Source organism: Elephantulus edwardii, unplaced genomic scaffold (genome assembly GCF_000299155.1).
Source record: "Elephantulus edwardii isolate Elephantulus edwardi_28Jun2011 unplaced genomic scaffold, EleEdw1.0 scaffold00106, whole genome shotgun sequence".
Classification (NCBI taxonomy): domain Eukaryota; kingdom Metazoa; phylum Chordata; class Mammalia; order Macroscelidea; family Macroscelididae; genus Elephantulus; species Elephantulus edwardii.
Window position 1 is genome coordinate 10,484,611 of NW_006399856.1, and position 21,323 is coordinate 10,505,933.

General features: G+C 36.3%; 1 protein-coding gene across 1 annotated transcript in view; it reads right to left on the reverse strand.

Moving 5' to 3' along the window:
* Positions 1-21,323, reverse strand: part of CPS1 (carbamoyl-phosphate synthase 1, mitochondrial) — a 140,463-nt gene that overhangs the window by 65,440 nt on the left and 53,700 nt on the right. Inside the window, exons 13-20 of the mRNA XM_006891930.1 lie at positions 19,548-19,643; positions 15,603-15,792; positions 14,033-14,190; positions 12,115-12,243; positions 9,794-9,938; positions 7,277-7,487; positions 5,363-5,561; positions 339-515 (exon numbers count right to left, since the gene is read on the reverse strand). Of these exons, the coding sequence (XP_006891992.1) occupies positions 339-515; positions 5,363-5,561; positions 7,277-7,487; positions 9,794-9,938; positions 12,115-12,243; positions 14,033-14,190; positions 15,603-15,792; positions 19,548-19,643 (1,305 nt within the window). The remainder of the gene's footprint in view (positions 1-338; positions 516-5,362; positions 5,562-7,276; positions 7,488-9,793; positions 9,939-12,114; positions 12,244-14,032; positions 14,191-15,602; positions 15,793-19,547; positions 19,644-21,323) is intronic.

Sequence of the window (21,323 nt, forward strand, 5' to 3'; positions counted from 1 at the left end):
GGGGAGAAAAGTGCAACAATAAATGAATGGAATTCCAAAATCTCTGTAGATGTTCATTGAAATTAATAATAATTTTAAAAACCTAACATGTATGCTCAGGGCTAAGGCAAATGTAAAACTCAACAAAAGGATCCTTTTCCATTAAATTTACATATAGAATAATTCGATGAAATCTTTAGAAGTCTCTCATTTATTACCATCGATGAGGCTTTCAAAAGCCAAAAACCCAAGTTTTCTGAACTAAATAAGGGTTTTGTTTGTTTTTTTTGTGATACAGTTTTACCTTAAAGCCGAGGTTGACAATATGCTGGGAAACTGTGGACCCTGTGGCATGTTACCTTAGCAATAGCATAGATACGGGTGCTGGAGGCTTCGGCCAGCTCTTTCCGGAGATCTAGGTTGGATGGCCAGTCCTTGTTCATGGGCAGACGGGCAGTAAAGCCATCCACAGATGGGTGACACATTCGTAAAGCCTTCTGGAAACTCTCCTCAAAGGTGCGACCAATAGCCATGACCTGTAACACACACACAAGATTATCTGTTTAAAGAAGCTCTTGAATATATCTTTAATCGGTAACACAGTGGAAATAGCAATATTCTTCCCCCTCTAAGACTTAAGAACAAATAAAATTCATGGGGATAGTCAAGTTTTAGGCTTTCCCCCTTTGCTCTCATCCTCCCCTCTATCAGTCATTTTTCACTCTCTTTCTATCCCCCTCATTGCTGTCAAGTTAGAATAGACTCAGAACTGACTTCAATCTGTAAATTGAACTGGAGAATATTGCTCACCTTTCTCCCACAGATCAACTGGTAGATTCAAGGACCAGAAAGGTATGGCCTTTGGTTAGAACCGCATGCTCCAAGGGACCCAGCCACAAGAACTCCCTCATTAACTTTAGATTCTTTTGGCTATGTGTAAAATTCAGCTGCAGTTGCTGAGATTAATGAGGTAATCATTACCTGACATGGATCATAGGACTAAAATAAGAAATATGTGGCAGAACTCTTTTGCTTTTGTGTTTTATACTAAGTGTCATTTGGGAAGAAGGGATAGCAAATGCAGATAGAATCAAGGCACTTATTAACATTTCCAACTAGAAACCAACTATTTCTAAACGAGCATCAATCTGTATACAAGTCATTTTGCTTTCTTTAGAATGAAGCATTACCATTAATAGAACTTTGAGAATCATGACAAACACTGACAGGTTTTGATTTCAAATGTAGGTGGAGACTAGATTTTCCAAGACCAAGTCAATGTATGTTACCACACACAATCTTCACAGTCAATTGTACACTAATAAATTAGGGGGAAACCCTTGAGGATTTGGTGAAGACAAAGGCACAAGTCAGAAGCAGGATTGACTCTGTAGTCTATCCAGTGAGTTTTGATGGATAAGCATTGACTTTCAATATTTACACAGAGTAATAGGTTGCTGAGCATTTTTTTGCCTCCAGTTAAAAATAATAATGATCATAACACTGCCTTCAACAAACTGTGGTTCCTCAGATAGACTCGAATTCCCATTAACATCAGTATAGGAGATCTTCATGTCAATTGTGTGACATGTTACATATCCAAAGATCGCTAAACCCAAACAGATAACCTTTTCACACTGCTCCAGACTTTATTATAAAGTAGGGAAGATTCACAGAAGCAGGGATAGATAAAATGTTAGCCTGATTCAGATGTGCAATATATGCATTAAAGTGGCATATTGAAAAAGTCAGACATGTTGATAGATCTTCTAGCCTGACCAAGGAGAAACTTCCAGCACTAATGTGTTAAGGTGTGTTATATAATTGAGAAACTATTTATAGGGTATATTAAGAAATTTGTATGTGGTCCTTGTTGTACTTCCATGTTATCTTTTAACTTTGATCGAAAAGTAACTGGCTCGATCAGTAACTCACCATAAATGCTCATTAATTTTAAGCAAATGGTCCATAATTCAATAAAAGAAAAGCAAACGTAATAATGAAAAATGTATAACTTTAAGTACAAAAAAAATTTATGATACTTAGCACCTTTCCTTTAATTCACATTTAATGAGTAAAAATTTTGTCATTTTCAGTGGCAGCTATCACTGCCTTCCCTGAGCCAGTACCATATTTTCATAGAATTTATACAAAAATACTGTGTTTTAACTTTCACAACAGTTTAATTCTTATTATGTTTGGTCTTGTTTATATATTCTAAACTTGCCAGCTGCACATGTCACAATCATTGTTGTTACTGATTGCCTTTGAATTGAGCACAACTCATAGCAACCCTATGAACAAAAGACCTGAAGCCTTTCTTATAACTATCATCGTTTCTCAAAGTTCATGGAGTTTCCAGAGGCATGTTATTTAGGAAGTGGATGCCACTCCTGTTTATGTCAAAATTTTCTGGAACTAATTCTTTCTGCAACTAATTTTTGTGCTCTTCCCAGTGTTTTGCACATAGTAAGAGCTTGGGATATGTTTGCTAACTTGATTTGAACCAAATGTAATATTAAATATTCATCAATGGGGAAAAACCTTGAGATAATAATCCCCAAATGAAAACATAACAAAATTCTCTCATTTTCCTTGGCTTAGAAAATGTACTGTTAACATTACAAAAAGGGACATTTCCTATGAAACACAAACCGAATAGCAGTTATTTATCTAGTTGAAACACTACTAATGTGGCATTTCAGTTCTCATTCTATTACACATTGAAAGAAATGGAAGAAAAAGGATTTAAAACTACTATGAACAAAGGGAAAAAATAATGCTTAGTGTTTTACAACTTGTAAGACATTTTAACTTAAAAGGTCAAGTTGTTCTTTATCTGTCATTACTTTAAAAATCATCCATTAATATCTTGGAAATCAAGTGAGCAAAAATTCTGCCTTTTATGTGTAAAATACCTTCTTATTTTCTTTTTCCCTGTGTATTTTCTACAATTGGTGGCATAGATTTCTGAAATGACTAGTTTGAGTTCAGTCTAAAATGTATGTCTAAGGCAAATAAAGGCCAAAATGAAAATTAGACCATGAATAATCTTTTGTACTGTAACCAGTTTAGCTATCTAGACAGACACTAGGTTGAATCTACCATTAGTTCTATAGGAGAAATTTGGGCAATGTCCTCCCATGTGATTTACAACCTCTGAACACCCAACTCAATGATCATAAGTTTTTTATTTTATGCTTTATACCATAATTTTACTTAAAGATGTAACTAAGCATTATTTTAAGGTTTATCTTGCTCATTCTCATTGCCATCAAGTCAGAAGTGTCCCACAGCCAACCTTCCTTTGGATTTCTGATGATATAACTCAAAAGGAAAGCAATTACTCTCTCTTTTCCTGAAAGGCAGCTGGTGGATTCAAACTACTAGAGAGGGACAGGTTATGGGTTAGCAGCACAACTGCCTATAGATTACAGCCTCCGAGCCCTTTAGGTGAGTATCATACCAAACCTGAGGCACATTAAGTGGCAGAGCTAAGAGTGTAAGTCAAATTCATATGGTTCCAAAGCTCATGCTCTCTCCATTACCCCAAACTTCCTCAATGAAAAGAAAGATAAGACTTTTGGTGGTAGCAAAGTGAATCTAAGCATCAAGAATATGAATTTCTTATTTCCTCTTCCAGAGAAAACTACAGAATCTTTGAAGGTGGAATAATTTGAATTTCAGATAGTATGAAATAGAGCCATAAGAAAATTTTGTAAAGGTGCGGAATGCTTAGAATTTGGCAGTATAATAAAAGGGGGTAGTGTAAAATGGTGCAACCCCTGTGGAAAGCAGTATGGCGCTTTCTCAAAAAGTTGCAAATAGAGATACCATTTGACCCAGCAATTCCACTACTGGGAATATACCCTGAAGAGACCATAGCTGACATCCAAGCAGATATATGCACACCCATGTTTATTGCAGCTTTGTTCACAATAGCAAGGAGTTGGAAACAATCTAAGTGCCCATCAACAAACGAATGGCTAGAGAAGCTGTGGTATATTCGCACAATGGAATACTATGCTGCATTGAAAAACAAGGAACTCAAGCAATATTATTCAAAATGGTTGACTCTGGAGAACATTATGCTGAGTGAAATATCCCAGTCACAAAAGGACAAATATTACATGATGCCACTGTTGTAGAATGGGACTGTCCTTGGGGTTGGGGAGAGACTGAGTAAGATGGGTTCAATAATGTATACTGCACTGAAACAGAGGAGGGAGAGAACCATTTAAAAGAGAGATATAACTGGGTATTTCTGTCATCACAGGAGACTAGAGCGAGGGCTACATGGTGGAGGGGACCTGGGGGAGGGTTTGTAAAACAATGAAAGAATCTTTTCTTTTACTTTTCCATAATTTTTGGACTCATGTACTTATAACTTGTTAGTCAAATTTGTGTCTTCTAGGTTGCAACACCCCCATGATACATCTTCAAGGATATGAACATGTACAGCCAAGCACAATCAATAAGAGTGCATCTAAATTCCAAAATCAATCTCCATAATAGTCTATGTGTTTCCTACTGCCAAAGGGGCCCTTTAGAGTAGTGAGAGAAGATCTTCACCCTGAAACCCACAGCGTCCCTTTTCAGCAGGAAGTAGCTAAGAGAATACGCCATCCCCTTTTCCTTATGACTCAGGGTGAAGTCTCTCAGGGAGGAGTGATAGGGAATGGCAAAGGACACACTGACAAAGAAGATTAATCAGAACTGGCTTTGACAAGCACTGTGGCATTTGGACAAGAACAAACTGGGAGGAGGGTAGAGAGAATAGTGCAACAATGAATGAGTGGAAGCCCAAAATCTCTGTAAATGTTTATGAAAATTAATAAAATATAATTATAGAAAAAAAAATAAAAGGGGGTGTTATATTCCACTGTGGAACTCTCCATTTTGAACTTTAGAGTTGAAAGAGCTCTGAAAGATCTTCTCACTCAGTCCCTTTTCTTTAATGAATATGGAAAGGCAGGTCTATGGACATTGAAACAGAATCTTTCCTAAATGGACTCACACAACATCTTAACTTCAGTACGATAGTCTTTTGGGTATAGTATATGATTGTTTATATTATCATATTATATTTCTATTTGTTTCTAAAATATAACTCAGTTATATGTATATGAGTGTATGTTTTCATATATGTACATATATTTCATACCCACAAGCATGGTCTCCCCTTTTTAAACAGTTAATCTTAGAATCCAAATAAGTGGTCATGTAATATTGAGAGAGATGCTTTAACACTAAGAAAGCAGAGTGTCGAGTCTCTTCTCAAAAGTCCTGTCTTTAGGTGATCATACGACTATCAATGATGTGAAGGATTTGACAAAGTAAAATGACAAAAACAACTAAATGTAGGAATTAATGAATGACTCACCTCGCCTACGCTTTTCATAGAGCTACCAATTCTGCTGGAGGTCCCATGGAAACGGTCAAGATCCCAGCGAGGAATTTTGGTAACCATGTAGTCCAGGCTAGGTTCAAAGCATGCTGATGTCTTCCCCGACACAACGTTCTTGATTTCTGGAAGAGGGATCCCTAAAGCAATCTTTGCAGCGATGAAAGCCAATGGGTAACTACAAAGGAAGAAACACTTTCGTTTTCATTTTCTCTTTGAACATGAGTCTTACTTAAAAACTCTGCTATTATTCTATTTCAGGGTCCAAAACACACTCGTTTGTTCTTCATGAATATTTCATACACACTTATAAAAGAGTGTTATAGTAAGGGGAGCTCTGGTGGCCTAGTGGCAAGAAGCTGCACTGCAATCCCAGAGGAACACGGTTCGAATCCACCAGATGCTCTGCCGGAGAAGGAGGCGCAATATCCTCCTGTACCAGTCAGATCTGATTTGACGGTACACGCACACAAAAGAATAAAAAATAATAATAAAAAAAAAGAGTGTTATAGTAAAAGTGTGGCAGTAAAGGTCACAAAACAATTCACTCTTTATACCTGGCATGCATGACTACAACTTTTAACCTTCACCTTTTCATCAACAAATCAATAACTATCTTTATAAATAAAGTTCTCACTTGTTAAACTTCCACTAAGGAGCAGACTTTTTTGAAAAACACCCCACTATATACATGCGTGAACCTAGGAATATAGTTTCATTAGCTGACATGGGATTTGCAGTGTTTATAAAAAGAAGGCACAGCAAATACAGTCCTGGGTCTCCAAATTATCTTTGAACTTTGGTTTCCAGGAACTTGATGATTCCTGTCTGCACTGTCACTTTTAACACTGGTATTTGAGAAAACAAGCAATAAAAGCACACATAAATTCTTTTAATCAAACTCTTGCTCCCTTTAGAGGAGGAAGTTATAAAGAAAATAGGAAATTTGCCCAAAGTCACATAGTCAACAGAAGAAGTAAATGAGAAGTAGGGTTTTTTAACTCCTGCATTGGGCAGCATGTCTACAATTATAAGCTACAGCACTTTGTAGTTACATAAATTATCAGCATTGTTGTGGGCCACTGAGTTGGAATCCACTTCATTGCTGATATTCTAGCCGATTTTTCAGAGGCAGTAAATCAAATGGATGAAATTGCCCATCACTCTGCTACGGAGCAACTGGTGGATTCAAACCATATGCCTTTGGGTTGCAATGCAACTTCTTACTATTAGGCTACCAGTTTTCCCTTAAATTATCAATAAAAGTAAATATAAGTATTTTGTCAACTTGAATACTATGCAATTTAAATCAATGACAAATAGCAAATACAATAAAACGAAATGCATTAGTTAATTTTCTCTCCAATTACACTTGCTAGAAATTGTCCAAATAAATGGCAAATTTACTTATTAGGTTGCAATATTTACTGTGGAAAGTCCTACACTGTTTAGTTTTATAAAGTTTTACTACAATATAAATAATGTGCAGTGAATGCTTGAGTCAACTGAATTCTTTTTACTCTAGCATTTGCTATAGGGCCTCACATTTGTAGAAGCCTGATGATGACTAAAGTTAAGCCCTAATTTGCACTTTTTAGCAACATCTGCAAAGTGCAATTAAGAAGCAGATTTTTCACAGCCTGGTCTGACCACCCAGATTCTGATTAGTTTATGATTAGCCAGCAAACAAAGCCAGCTAGCAATGCCATGTGCCTCAGTCTGGCAGCAAGCTCATTAATAACCATGTCCTTAGGGTCCCACAAATAATTTGGAGCCAGCATACAGAAGTGGAGAATATACAGTTTGTAAATACAGCAGTCTTCTAGTAGGCTGTCAATTTTCCATTTCTGTTTGCAATGAATCATCAGACCCACAATCAATCTGTGTTCTTACCCGGTGGCCTTGGAAGCCAGGGCAGAGCTTCGGGACAGTCTGGCGTTCACTTCAATGATGCAGTATTCCATGGAGGTAGGGTGGAGGGCAAACTGAATGTTGCATTCACCCACAATGCCCAAGTGTCGAACAACATTGATGGAAGTTTGCCGCAACATCTGAAACTCTGCATTGGAGAGTGTCTGGGCAGGGGCCACCACAACGGAGTCACCTAGAAAGCCAAGTAATTGTAGTTACTTGATGATATGGCTCTACGACCCACCTGGGTGACTTAACTATCACACACGGTACAAGGAAGATACAAAACAGTCTGGATTTGTTGGAGAGCATTATCTTAAGGAAACCTATGCAAGGTATGTCAAGTATTATTTTTCCCTGACCTTTGGTTTGTCTTTTTAAAACTAACACGTTACTTACAGAAATCACTCTAATCTCTTCACTCACGCTCATTTAGCTACTAACTAAGGTTTCAGACATCTCCATACTGGATTAACATAACTTTTTATCTTCCCTTAACATCATCTCACATTCTCTCACACACTCCCGCTCTGATGGAATTATATCCCCACTTGATCCAGATTCACTCATTCACTTGTTCTCTGAATTTTATTCTTTCTTGTTCCTCCACTTGTCCTTCCACCATGGCCTCTTCTGTATCTTGTCTTTAACTCTATCTCTCTACTCTGCCTACAGACATGCTTTAAGGTCTACCACTGGCTCAATAAATTCATCCAAAATGGTAGGTGGCCATACAAACCATCTCTCTCATTCTTAGGATTACTAAAAGTTCCTAAAGTTTACCTAACCTACTCTTTCTTCATCCATGACCACAGAAATCACTTTGATTTTGTTCATATAATCATTTTCCCTCTTTATTTTTAAATAAAAACTTATTTCAATTGTGATTTTAATGAACATGTACAGAGAAGTTAAATTTTCATGCATTCACTGTTGCACATTTTATCCCTGGAGCACATTGTGTTGAGCGAAATATCTCAGTCACGAAAGGACAAATACTGCATAGCACCATTGTTGTAAAATAGGTCTGACATGGGGAGTTGAGAGGAGAATAGGATAAGAATGAACAAATAAAGATCGTCACATTGGAACAGATGAAAGAAAGAACTATCTAAAATGAATCTACAATTAGACACTATACGTATGACATCACATAACTAACTTTTTACTGATCCTTCTCTCACGTTAGGTGTTTTCAAATTAATTAAGACTCATTATAACACTGTGAACAACAGATCAAAACCTTGCCCTGCCTTGCACCATCCTCACAATCTCTGCCATGCTCAAGACAGAGCATGTGAAAAGCAATGTTGAATCTTCATTCTTGACCTCTTGGAGTCATGATCAAGCGAAAGAACCCACGATAAATCCCCTTTCCTTGGTTGGCTCAATGGGCACTGCACTGCTCCCGTTACCCCTTCACCATCACTCCCTTCTATCACTTCTGAAGCTTGTTTTTGTCCTGCCTGTAAATCTAAATATTTCCCAAGACTTAGCCTTTGACCCTCTCTTCTCAAAGTATCTTTGCCTTTGAAGAGTTTACGCCCCCAGCTTCAATCTTTTTCTTTCCACGGACGATTTCCAAATATGTATTTCTGTTCTGTATTTCTTGAATCCAAGTTCCACAGTATTATGATGATGATCCTTCTTTAAAGTCGCACCCACAAGTCAAGTTTGTTGTTATTATTATGTACCGTCAAGTTGCCTGCGACTCATATTGACCCTGTGTACAACAGCCCTAAATCCTGCTCTATCCTGTGCCAATCTTGTCTCTGACATACCTACCCCCATTACCCCAGTCACTGAATCAATCATCAATGGTTTTCCTCTCTTGATCTGTCCCTCCACCCTCCCAAGTATGACATCCCTCTCCAAGGACTGGTCCCGCCTTGCAACATGTCCAAATTATGTCAGACAAAGCTTCAGAATCCTTGCCTCCAAGGAGCAGTCTGGTCTCACCCTCTCTAGGATGAACCTGTTTGTCCTCCTAGCAGTCCATGGTATATTCAGGACTCTTCTCCAGCACCACAGCTCAAAGTTGAGTTTAGTATTTCTAAAATTTTAGTCCCCCTCTTGGCTTCTAAGTATAGTCCTTTCCCAAGAACCCTATTTCTATCATATGAGGTTATTTTCTCACTCACTAGGTGACTAATACCTTGGTCTGCTTTAAGTACTCCTCAACCTCACTCATCATTTCTCATCACCATCTGTTACCAATTTTACTTTCCTGATGTCACTTACACTTGACTCGCAGCATAAAATCTGGTAAAAATATCTGCCTTATGTCATAGAAATTTTGAAGAGTTAAATATTTATATTGGTACTTTTAATACGGGGAAATATTATGCTTGTCTAAAATTTTCATGCTAGTGTTAAATGCTGTCGTTAGTGTCATTTATGAATGGTAAGTTAAAGGAAAAACCTTTAAAGAGACAGCTATGTGGCATCCAAGATGTAAACTGAAGGTGTCACTCTAATTCCAGAAGATTCAGTACCTACCTGTATGTACACCCATGGCATCAACATTTTCCATGTTGCAGACAGTGACACAGTTGTCATCAGCATCCCGAACCACTTCATATTCTATTTCCTTCCAACCTGTCACCGACCTCTCTACCAGAATCTGATTGGTCATTGCAAAAGCCTGGGAATCAATGACAAAAAACACCAAAGAGTAAACAAGGGCATTAGCTCAGATCTAGACATTGGCTTGAATCCTGATTGGCACTGAAGTCTTACGTCCCATCTCTATCCACCCCTACACTCCAGAAAGAAGAACGTGTCAAAAATCAGTGAAGTACTAGGAATAGCATCATGCAATGAATATGCTTGATTTACATTATTGAGGCTTGCCATTCAAAGTGCTGATATGACACTAAATCAAACTAATTTAGGAAAAAGAGAAAATAATTGAGCAATCAGGGAGAGGGAAATGAAATTATTCCAGCAGCTAAGCTTCTCTGAAACCAGAAAATGTGATAAGTGTGAATAAATGTGGGGAAAAAAATAAGTCTAAAGATGCTGGCTTTCTCTAAAATAGCTGAGGGTGCTTTGTACAGTGACACGGACAATAAAAGTTAGTTGGTGTTGATGAGGAGAAGAAAGGAGATGATGATGGTTGTAAATAGTTAGCCAAAATGGCCTATGAAACTAGGGAATTGAAAGAATCATATGTGACTATTATTATGGTTAATCACTACCTAAGTGCTTAAATACTGAGTCATACATCATGTATGCCTGATTAGACAGATATGAATTAGTATAATTATCCCTTCATATTTACTGAGTACTCATGGTGGCTTGAATACTGAACTCAAAACATAAAACAGGAAGTCTCTAACCTTAGCATATTTAGTGGCTAAAAATCCAAGACAGAAATGTTGCCTTTGTCTTATATAGATTTGAGTTGGGATGGCAGTGGAAAATGGAAAGTGAGTAAGAAAAATAGTTGGAAAGATCAAAGTTATAATCAAGTGGTATAAGATAAAAACTTCATTTTTCAAATACTCTCTTAATCCTATTTTTTAAACTTTAGTAATCACTATAGATTCGGATGCTCCATTTGGTGCAACAGAAAATGTGGCACCTTTGCCCAAAGCTGCCCATAATAACGCTTTTGAAACAGTGAGCAAGTTGTGTAGCCAATGATAATAATTTAATAATGACCAATTTATCTTAGGATCATTTTCTAAAAAAAAATCTAGAAAACGAAGGGTATGGTTTCTGAAAATTTTTATAATGAATATTACTATTAAGAGTAGAAATGAACATTTAGGTAGAAAGACAACGGAGATTATCTCCATGCATTTCCTCAGATTGTTTTTTCTTTCAAGACTCAGATTTTATTCAAAATGTTGATTTAGGGAACCTAAAGAGTTCATGTATCCTCTAATAAAATGGAATGTAATCACAGGTGAAGAAGGAAGGTGGTACTTTAGGACATAATAATATAATTAATTGATCAATTAAAGTCAGCCTGTCAAGGGCTATTACAAGAAGGAGAATTATTTGGCAGTTATTTGATTCTTTTGGCGAATATAAAACAATTGAAAACTATCACATTCAAATTCATCTTCATTGTGTCAAAAGGGGCTTTTTTTCAGATTGCAAATTGAATATTGAGGTTGGATTTGTATACAGTGTAAAATATATACAGGAAATGTTGGAGCCCCAGTGCCTGACCACTTGGCTACTAACCAAAAGTTTGGGGGTCCAAACCTACCATCTTCTGAAATAGATAGAGAATGAGGTGGGAGTCTGTTTTGGCAAAGATTTATAGCCTTGGTAAATCCTTTGGAGGGGTTCCACTCTGTCCTAAAATGTAGCTATGGTTTTAATTGAATCAATGGCAGGAGGTTTAGTTATTGACTAATCAAAATAACCCTAACAGTAATTTTGTCAGATTCATTTCCATGGACGTCATGCAACAAAGGGGTCTCTTGGCTGGGTACGCATCCAATTCACTCAACTCGGACTTACTGAGGAGCCAATATGTACAGCCAGCAACCCTGTAGACTGTGGTACATTGTGGACCAAATTCTATTTCCTAAGGTAAGTCCTCCACATCAATTTGATAATATGCTAAAATTATTTTGGTGTAAATACAGACATTCCATTTATATGGCGTGTCCAAGCATAGAAAATCACACCTCATTTCCCTCTTAAGAGTATCCTTTTTGAACAGTGCTCTTCAACACACTGAAAAATGATTTAACAAAAAGAGAAAAGGGCAAGAACTTCCAATGTTCTTAACTTTTTCTGCTTGAGAGTCTAAAAAGTTTTCCTGGATGGTAGGAACTTTGTCCTTTGAACAGCCATACCTTTGTACTGAGGTCCACCAAGGTTTCCTTGTTGGGGCAGATGCCAGAGCCCAAACCACCGAGAGCATAAGCAGAACGGATCATCACTGGGTAGCCAATGGTGTCTGCCGCTTTCAACGCATCTTCAATCTGTCAACAGGAACCAAGAGTCAATGTCTGAGAAGCTGGCCACTCAAGCAGACTCAATCCCACTGAGAAGTTCTGGTAATAGTGGTAAGTTAATTTAGAAGACTATGTATGGAAGAATCACCTCCTTCTGGGGGTCGTGGGGAGCCCAACCAATTTAAATTAAAATTCTAGGATCACTGTTCTTTCATCTCTAACTTAAAAAAAAAAAAAAACCACCCAAAACTTAAATATACTCAAAGGCCAAGCTTTGTCATGCTGTAAAACACTTTTTCTTATTTTAATCTTGTCATCTAAAAATAAAACCACAACCAATTCAGAGAGAATAATCATTAATTTGAGAATGAGAGGTGCATTGAATTCTTAAATTCTATTTAAAGGGCAATCTCTTAAGTAAAATAAAATTTCTTATTACTGCTTCTAGCTTCATGATACTTCAATAAACCACAAGGAACATCATCTAGAAAGAGTTTTCATTGTTCAAGTTTAGTCTCAGAAGCTTGATTCCTCCTCCCCCCTCCTCCTTTAAAAAAAAAATGCACAGCCACAACATATGGCAGCTATATTTTTTTTGTCATGGAATATTATTACACTACCAATGGGAATGTAATTACACCTTTCCCATATGCCTGTTTCTCATCCTGAGGAATCAAGGACATAATTAAATCTGGCAATAAAAGAATAAATGTGTGGCAGGCACTTCCCAAAGTGTTCAGCTGAGCAATCCCGGGATTATTCCTGATTGGCAGTTTTGAACCATGTAATGTGCCGGGTAGCCTTCTTCTCTGAAAAATATACAGCCCTTTTGCAATTGCTCCAGCCTTATCCATATGGAGTTGCCTATTTTTGTAATGGAAAAGTTGCATTAACTACTGTCTCCAACACCCCTACGTCAGCGATTATATATACCTGAACTCAGATACGAAATAGGGGCAAAAGCATATGTATAGCAAATTGACTTTTACCTGGGACCTGGTGATAAAATATCTACAACAAAACAACTCATTGCTGTCAAGTTGGAACCCACTCATAGGTGACCCTCTAGTGGGCTTTCAGAGATTGTAAATCGCACAAGAGGCGATTGCCCATGGTTCTTCCACAGAACAGCTGGGGGATTCAAATTCCCAGAGAAACACCTCCTTTGCATTAAGTAACACAATTCCCTGCAGGCTCTGCCGTACACATAAAGGAAACTACAAATAAGGAGTATTAGAAAAGCACAGCAATCTATTACCTATTACCTTTAAACATCTAAAGTAACAGTCTTCTTCTCATTATTGATTGCACCCAGGGAATTCTTTTCTAGGTAATTTGATTCTGAAATGTTTACTCCATCCTATTTGGCTTGCTTTTGTATTTTTTTTTTGTTTGTCGTGTTTTGTAGGTTTTTTTTAACCAAATCAGTTAGTCTTTGCAGCCATTTGCACACACAACAGGTGTGTCACTTGTTCCAGAAAAAAAAATGTAAAAAGCACCTCAGCATTGCAGGTTGATATGGTTCCTGTTTATAATTCAGTACATATGTGATTTAACGGCACTGCAGCAATTAATCAACTAATTCATCTCTGGGCTTATGTTTGTCTTTCAATAAAATAAAATACTAATCCCTGCCCCTAACACTTCAGTATTGAATTAATACAATTAATACCCAACATCACCAAGGTATTTACACACATCTGGAAGAAAATGTACAAAAGTATAAGAATTTTGACCCTTATTACCAGACATGTCAAATTCTCTCCACAACCAACATAAAGAATAGCCTTGTTTCTCCAGAACAAAAGTTTCTTACCGATTCCACTGCAAAGCTTGGAGCAATCTTTTCATTAATCTCATTTAGTTTGTCTGAGAAGAGCTGCCTGTCTTCTGTGGCCATAATGGATTCAACGGAAGTTCCCAAGACTTTGACACCATATTCCTTGAGCACGCCTCTCTTGAATAGTTCCACTCCTGCAAAAGGGCCACAATCTTTAAAATCTCACATTCTTGAGTCTTCTCTAGCATACACTCAAATACAGTTTGGTTTGGATGATTTGAGTGATTTCACTTGAAAATGAAATCTAAGAAGTCATGATAGTCCATATTATAATAGTTTTCCCCTAAGGGAAAAACATTAAAAAATTCTACAGTAACAAAGAATGATGTTGCTGTTACTGTATTATTACTTTGTGTAAGTCACTCTTATCCTTATTAATAGATTACAAAATCATACTTAGCCTTAAGACTAAAAATCTCATCCCTTGTAGGATCTATTTAAAAAATAATGCTCTATTATATAAGTAATCCCAGAGATATGAGTGTCTGTTTGCATTAAAAATTTTTTGTCTTACCCTATAAGTAGCTTACCTAATAACTTTGGGGGCTCTGGTGGCCTACTGACAAGAGTCTGCACTGCAATCCTGAAGGTACATGAAGGCCTGTGTGTGTGTGTCTGTGTCTATGTCCGTGTGTGTGTGTGTATTGTTACTATGTACCTTCAAGTTGTAATTAATCAGTGGATTCCCAGAAGCTGTAAATCACATGTGAGAATATTTCAATCATGAAGCAGCCGGTTGATTAAAATTGAGGCTCTTTCAGTTGGCAAGGCAACTCCTTACCACTAGGCACAGAGCTTCCTCTGTGTGTGTGTGTGTGTGTGTGTGTGTGTAACTATTATTGTTATGTACCAAGTTGGAACCAGTTCATAACTGACCCTCCAATGGGTTTTCAGAGGCAGCAAATTGCACAGAGGGAGTAATTGCATTTGTCCATTTTTCTCCCATAGTGCAGCTAATGGATTTGAAGCACAAGCCTTTGGATTGACAGTGCAACTCCTGGCCACTGAGACATCAGAATTTTCTATATATTATATGAAACATAAAAGTGACATTATCAATTGCTTATCTCAACTAGCTAAAAATTCTCATTCCTGATATAGTTCTGAGTGGCTTAAAAGCATGAGAAAGATGGTAGAACAGTGAATTTAGCATATGTATGAAAATAATAAATTAATCCATGTTATCATTGATAACCAAGTGTCCTTGATGTTGTTGTGAAAATATATGAAAAGTAAGAACTTTTATTATTACCAACACTTGGTTTTCATTCAGAGAATTGTGAAGGTTCAAGTGATTTTTTTATTTTTTGAGAAAAGCAATCGCCTGAGTTAGAACTCAAGAAGCCTGCTTGCTGTCTAGATCAATAACGCTATATCTTTTTGTGCCTGAGTTATTCTATGAAATAAACCAACAATATGCACCATACCCCTTTTTTGGTAGCTATTTGCTGGTTGATTCTTCACACATTAGAGAAAGGGGTTTATCAATGCCTATCAATGCCATGTACAATTGTTAGAAAGCATGTAAGTCAAAAAAGGAACTCACCACAATTCAGAGCTGTCTGGCCACCCATGCCTAGAATTAACCCATCTGGCCGCTCTGCCTTGATGACTTCTGTGACAAACTGAGGGGTGATGGGAAGAAAGTAGACAGCATCTGCTTGCTTTAAGCCCACCTCATTGGTCTGGACTGAGGCAATATTTGGGTTCATCAGGACAGTTTTGACATTTTCTTCCTGAAACAAACAAAAGGATCCCGGCTCTGAATAGATAGCATAAAAAGAGAGCAAACTCAGCTGACTGAGTCAGCAACAACTCATAGCTGATCAGCTGGTTTTTAGAGCTTGTAAATTGCACAGGAAGACATTTGTCATCTTTCTCCAGTAGAGCAGCTGGTAGGTTCAAACTACTTGCCTTTGGGTTGGCAGCACAACTCATTACCCATTAGGCCACCAGAGCACCCTGAGAACAGCCATGTTCAAATGAAGATATAGTGTTATGTTACTCTGTGGGTTGCAGATATCAGTAATAAGATTAATAAATAGAGCTTAAAGAAAGTTAAATTTTCAGTTAAAGGAAGAAAGAAACTGTTCCAAAATGAAGCATCCAGAAAGTATCAAGGTTACTTGGAAAACATTTCCAAGGAATTTGACTAGAGGTCTGAAAATACTACTCATTGAATATTTCAAGCTACCTAAAAAGAATCAAATCTTCTAGATTTATGGAATGGCTTAAACAGAAAATTAAAATAGAAATAACCTAAAAGCCCCTTGCTATCAAATGTTTGTAAGAACAAGATAGCATATGCATTTAATAGGATAATGTATTCCCCTTCTTGCTAGAAGCACTGAGAACCTACCTAGTGGTACTTTGCATGTTTTCCTTGATTTTCATGCCTATTAGAGTGCTCAAAAAAACCCATTATACAATCGCTTAAATACATTATACAAAAAGAAAATGGCCATATGGTAAAAGGCTTACAAACACAAACACACACACATTTCCATAAAGGTTTATAGTCCCATATCATTCCTAACATCTGGAGAGATCTTCAAAACAATTCATCATGTAGGCTAGTAAGGATAATAGTTTCGTAAACAGGATAATGGTGACACTTAGCTAAATAATTATTATGAAATATGGCCAGATGGTTGTTATTATTTCTAGAATACTACTTCAGTTAAATTCCAGTATTAGTCAATCAAATATTCAGATGAAAGTATAGAAATCATCCTTGAAAGCTATAGTGTTAGACCTCAAAAACTGACTTGTCCATACATTGTGTTACCCCTAATTGGGATCTTGGTCTACAGCTACCTTAACTGAAAACATATGGTTTTGGAAACCATCAAGAGCTGTGGGACCAATATAAAAGAGAGTACTTTGCTCACTTGGGAAAAAAAAAAAAACCAAAAAATTTTATCGGAAAGAGGGGAAGAGACTGTGGCACTGCTATGAAGAGACTGTGGTAGGAGTAACCAGAGGAATCATGACAATGAAACAACAGTGAAAGGTTTTGCTTGCTGGATTGAAGGAAAAGGTAACTTGTAACTTCTCTGAAATCAAGCTTGCTGGATGATTGAGGAAACTAGAGGTGCATTTGTGTTGTCGAACTAAACCTGGACTTACATTAATTAAGGAATTGTGCCCTGTTAAGCTGGCTGGGGACTGCTGGACTATACTTGGACATGCCTTGTGATAAATCCTTTGCCTCACCCATCCCTTACTTCCTAAAAAGTTATTTCCCTAATAAGTTCCCTTTACTTAAAATTTCAATAAACATTGGATCAAATGCTTATAGACATTTCAGGAGCTTGTGGGTGACATTTATTTGGTTTACAGATGTTACTAATAGGGACAGTTCCCCTTTATGAAGCAGGTAGAAGTCGGGCTTGGCCTACTCATGTTACAGCTCCTTTACAAAAGCCTTAAATTTTGTATTTTAAATTTTTAAATTTACAGAAGCTGTAATTTGAGAAGGATTTGAATTAAATATTTAATCAATATTATTTTAAATTAACTGTGTTGACGTCTAAGATGTACTTTTCTATTATGTTGGATTTTTACACAAATACTATTAGAGCTATTTCCATCATTAAGATAAATATCTTCAGACTCAAAATTATTATTTAAGATTATATTATAGATAATTATCAAAATTAGGACTCCTATTCAAGTACCATGAGTCAGTATCCATATCCTTTCCTCAATATAGTCATCTCTCAAGGTTTTAAACTATGTTACAGTAGTAACATTATAATTATTAGCAAAATATTAAAATATGCATATGGATAAGCAAATACACTCAAAATGTATCTTAAAATTTAAATAATGAAATCCACTTCACATCACAAGAGAATTACAGAAAGTCTCAGTATTGAGTAGAAGTAAATTTAAAGGCATTTCTAAGTATTTCCCTGAATATGCTACCATTGAATATGTTTTAACATATAAATTACACTGGAACATATTTCATAAATGTCATGATAGTATATTAATTTTAAAACTTAAAAATAATCCCTAAACATTTTAATATATCTTTATGTCTCTTTTCTAGTAATTGTTCTGTTATAAACATGTGTCATCCCCTTTGCTTTCATGTTTTTAGTTTAAAAGTCTCTATTAGGTTAAAAATTTCTCCTTAGTTAAAATATCTTTTAATTGAATTAATCACAATTCAAAAATCACACAAACAGCATAAATTTGCAAAGGTTATATCATAATTCCCATTTTTTCAGTTAGAGTTTGTATCTTAATGCAATAAAGTACACAAAAAAAACATAAACAACAAAAAGAAAATTCTTATAAACAACCAAATAGGAGAAAAGTAATATGCTAGTTTTATATGCTCTTAACCCTGAACACTTTCATCAATCCAAATTGTTTGGACATCCACTAATTTATCTAAAGAGAAAGTAAAACTCAATAAAATAAGGTGATACTACATTTTGAAAGTATGTACAAAAGCCCATTTGTGCATGTGTGCATAGGGAAGATTATTTAATAAGAAAAACTAAGGTGGAGAAGACTCCTCTTTTAAACAGCTATCAGTCAAATGAAAATCCTTGACTATGATACTGGGATAAAGAAAGGACACTGGCCAAGTATGTTCTATATTGGCTATTCTAGTCTCCCAGTAACTTCTTTATGCTAGTCTCTTCCAGCTGGATCTCTGGTGAATAATAAAGCTAAAGTCGCATGTAACTTATATTACCTCTAAACAGCCTACTTAACATCAAGATAGGAGATCATGCAGGACACCAAAGAGAGGGCAGTTTAGCTCTTCATCAATACAGTAACATAGATTGAAAGTTTCCTAGGTTTAATATGGCAATAAAAGTTGCAGATATGCTCAATAATTTGAATAAACAAGAAGAATTCCTTTTAATTTTATTCTCCTTGACAATCTAGCCATACTATTCTGGTGTCTTAACAACCAGTTGGAGGGAAAAGGTTCTTAGTGACAGTAATGACTTCTAAAGCTTGAATAATATGCACTGTTGCTCTTGTTTTTCAAACTAGAGTTTTCTATTTCAACTCAAGAGATGCTAGAAGAATCTAGTAAAGTGTGTTTTAACTATATTACAACTCTAAGGATGTTTGAAATTTTTTCTTTCAAAAAGATATTTTAAAAGTATTGTCTCAGAATGAATAAATAATACTATGTGGTTTTATAGGCATTTAATATGTTGTTGTTGCTACTGCTGTTGTTATGTGCGGTCGAGTCACTTATAGATAGGCTATATTGATAATTCAATATAGATAATTTGAGAGATATAGTTTACCTCTTAATTTGTAGGTATATGCATAAGAAAGTTAAAAAGTTTGCTTGTGGTAAAACTATGTTTAATATAAAATGCACAAGAAATAGTTAAGGAAAATAATTATTATGACTTTAAAAAGAGGTGGGGGTCATAAATCTTTATTATAAAATACTAATTAGACTCATTAAAAGGAGTCTATTAATTCCAGGGAAGACCTAATCTCTCACCTTCATGGCTTTTACAGCTTGCGATCCAGAATAATCAAATTCACCTGCTTGGCCAATGGACAGACCTCCTGACCCTAGGATAAGGACTTTGGAAACCTGAAAATACAAGAAAAAAAATGCAATGCTTTAACTAATATTATGGCAAAAAAATATTATTTTTCAACAGTGAGGAAAGAACTAAATTGTCTATGCTTATGTGATTATTTAAAACAATGTTTTGAAAATATATCATATTCAAGGGGAAATACTAACAATTTAAACATCTCCAACTTCAAGTTCAAATTCCCACTGAAAAAAATAAAAACAAGTCCATAAGTGGTTATATAAACAACCTGAATTTAGAGACTAAAGCGTTGCCCTGTGTGGTGGAGGGAAGACCGCATCGCGGCTGGACCAACTAATAAAAATACAAGGATATGAAGGAGGATGAGGAGTGGGAGGTGTTGTGAAGATTGGGTTGCTCCCTGAGTCTCTAGTGCTAGTTCACTCATGGTGTTTGGGATATTTAAAACCATTTGGGGAAATAATTAGCAAGAGAGCTGCAGTCTTTTAAAAAAAATAACCACCTTGTAGGAACATGGACATAATATACAGTTCGACATTGTCTAGATGTGCGTTAAATGATACATATTTGTATTAGAAAATACACACATCTTCCTAAAGTTTTACATGATAATGGTGTGTGCATTTTAATTATGAAGGAATAGATAGATCACATTACCATACATATTCAAATATATTAGAATTCAAGCCTTATGACATATTAATCCTTATCCATCTAGTCTATAGAGGTAAAAGAATATATTCAGTTCATGATGTTGAATAATAATAATTCTTGCAGCTGAAGTAGAAAAGAATTCTATCAACTCAAATAATTCTCCAGCCCAAATTGCATGATAAGCATTCATGAGCTGGTTATGACTTATTGGGGGTGGTGTTCGTTAGGTGCTGTCGAGTCAAGTATGATCCATAGAGACCCAATGAACAAGAGATCTGAACTCTGTCCTATCCTAGATCATCTTAATACTTCCTAACACAATAGAGCCCATTGTAGCAGTTACCTAGTTGAGGGTCATCCTCTGCTTTGTTGCCCTGCGCCCCCACCTTTCCGGGCATCATGTCCCTTTCCAAGAAACAGCCCCTCCTAGTAACATGCCCGAAGTACATGAGGCATGACTTACTGGGACATAAAATATATCAAATTCTATATTAAATTATACTTTAAACTTTATTATTTTGTTGCAACTATTCTAAAAGAGATAAAATTAAAAGGCATCATTTTAAATCAAATTATAAAATAAACTAATGAACATCAAGAACAAACCAAATAATTCCAGGCTAGGATATTGAAGACCATACACATCTGGTGGTTTGAATCCACGGGCAGCTCAGATGGAAAAAAATTCACTGTTTTCTCCTGTTAAGATTTATAGCCTATAAGAAGGCCATTAATTGACTCCACAGCAATAAGAGTCAATGGAAGTTAGGTAAAGAAGTTCTGTTGGCACAGCGTTTAAGAACTTGGCTATTAAATGCAAGGTTAGTGGTTTAAACCCACATCAGCTCTTCAGGAGTAAGTTCTGGCAATCGACTTGCATTTAGAAGCTGGGATTCCTATTGCATGGTTCTGTTCTTTCCTGGAGGGTAGAGGGTAGAGTTGAAATTCACTCAGTGATAAAGGGCAATGGAGCTAAAGTACTGGGTGACTATAATGTTCTCTGTCTTCTTTCATAGACAGCTGGGATGGTTCACACTTGGGTGGGGTTTGGGGAGGTG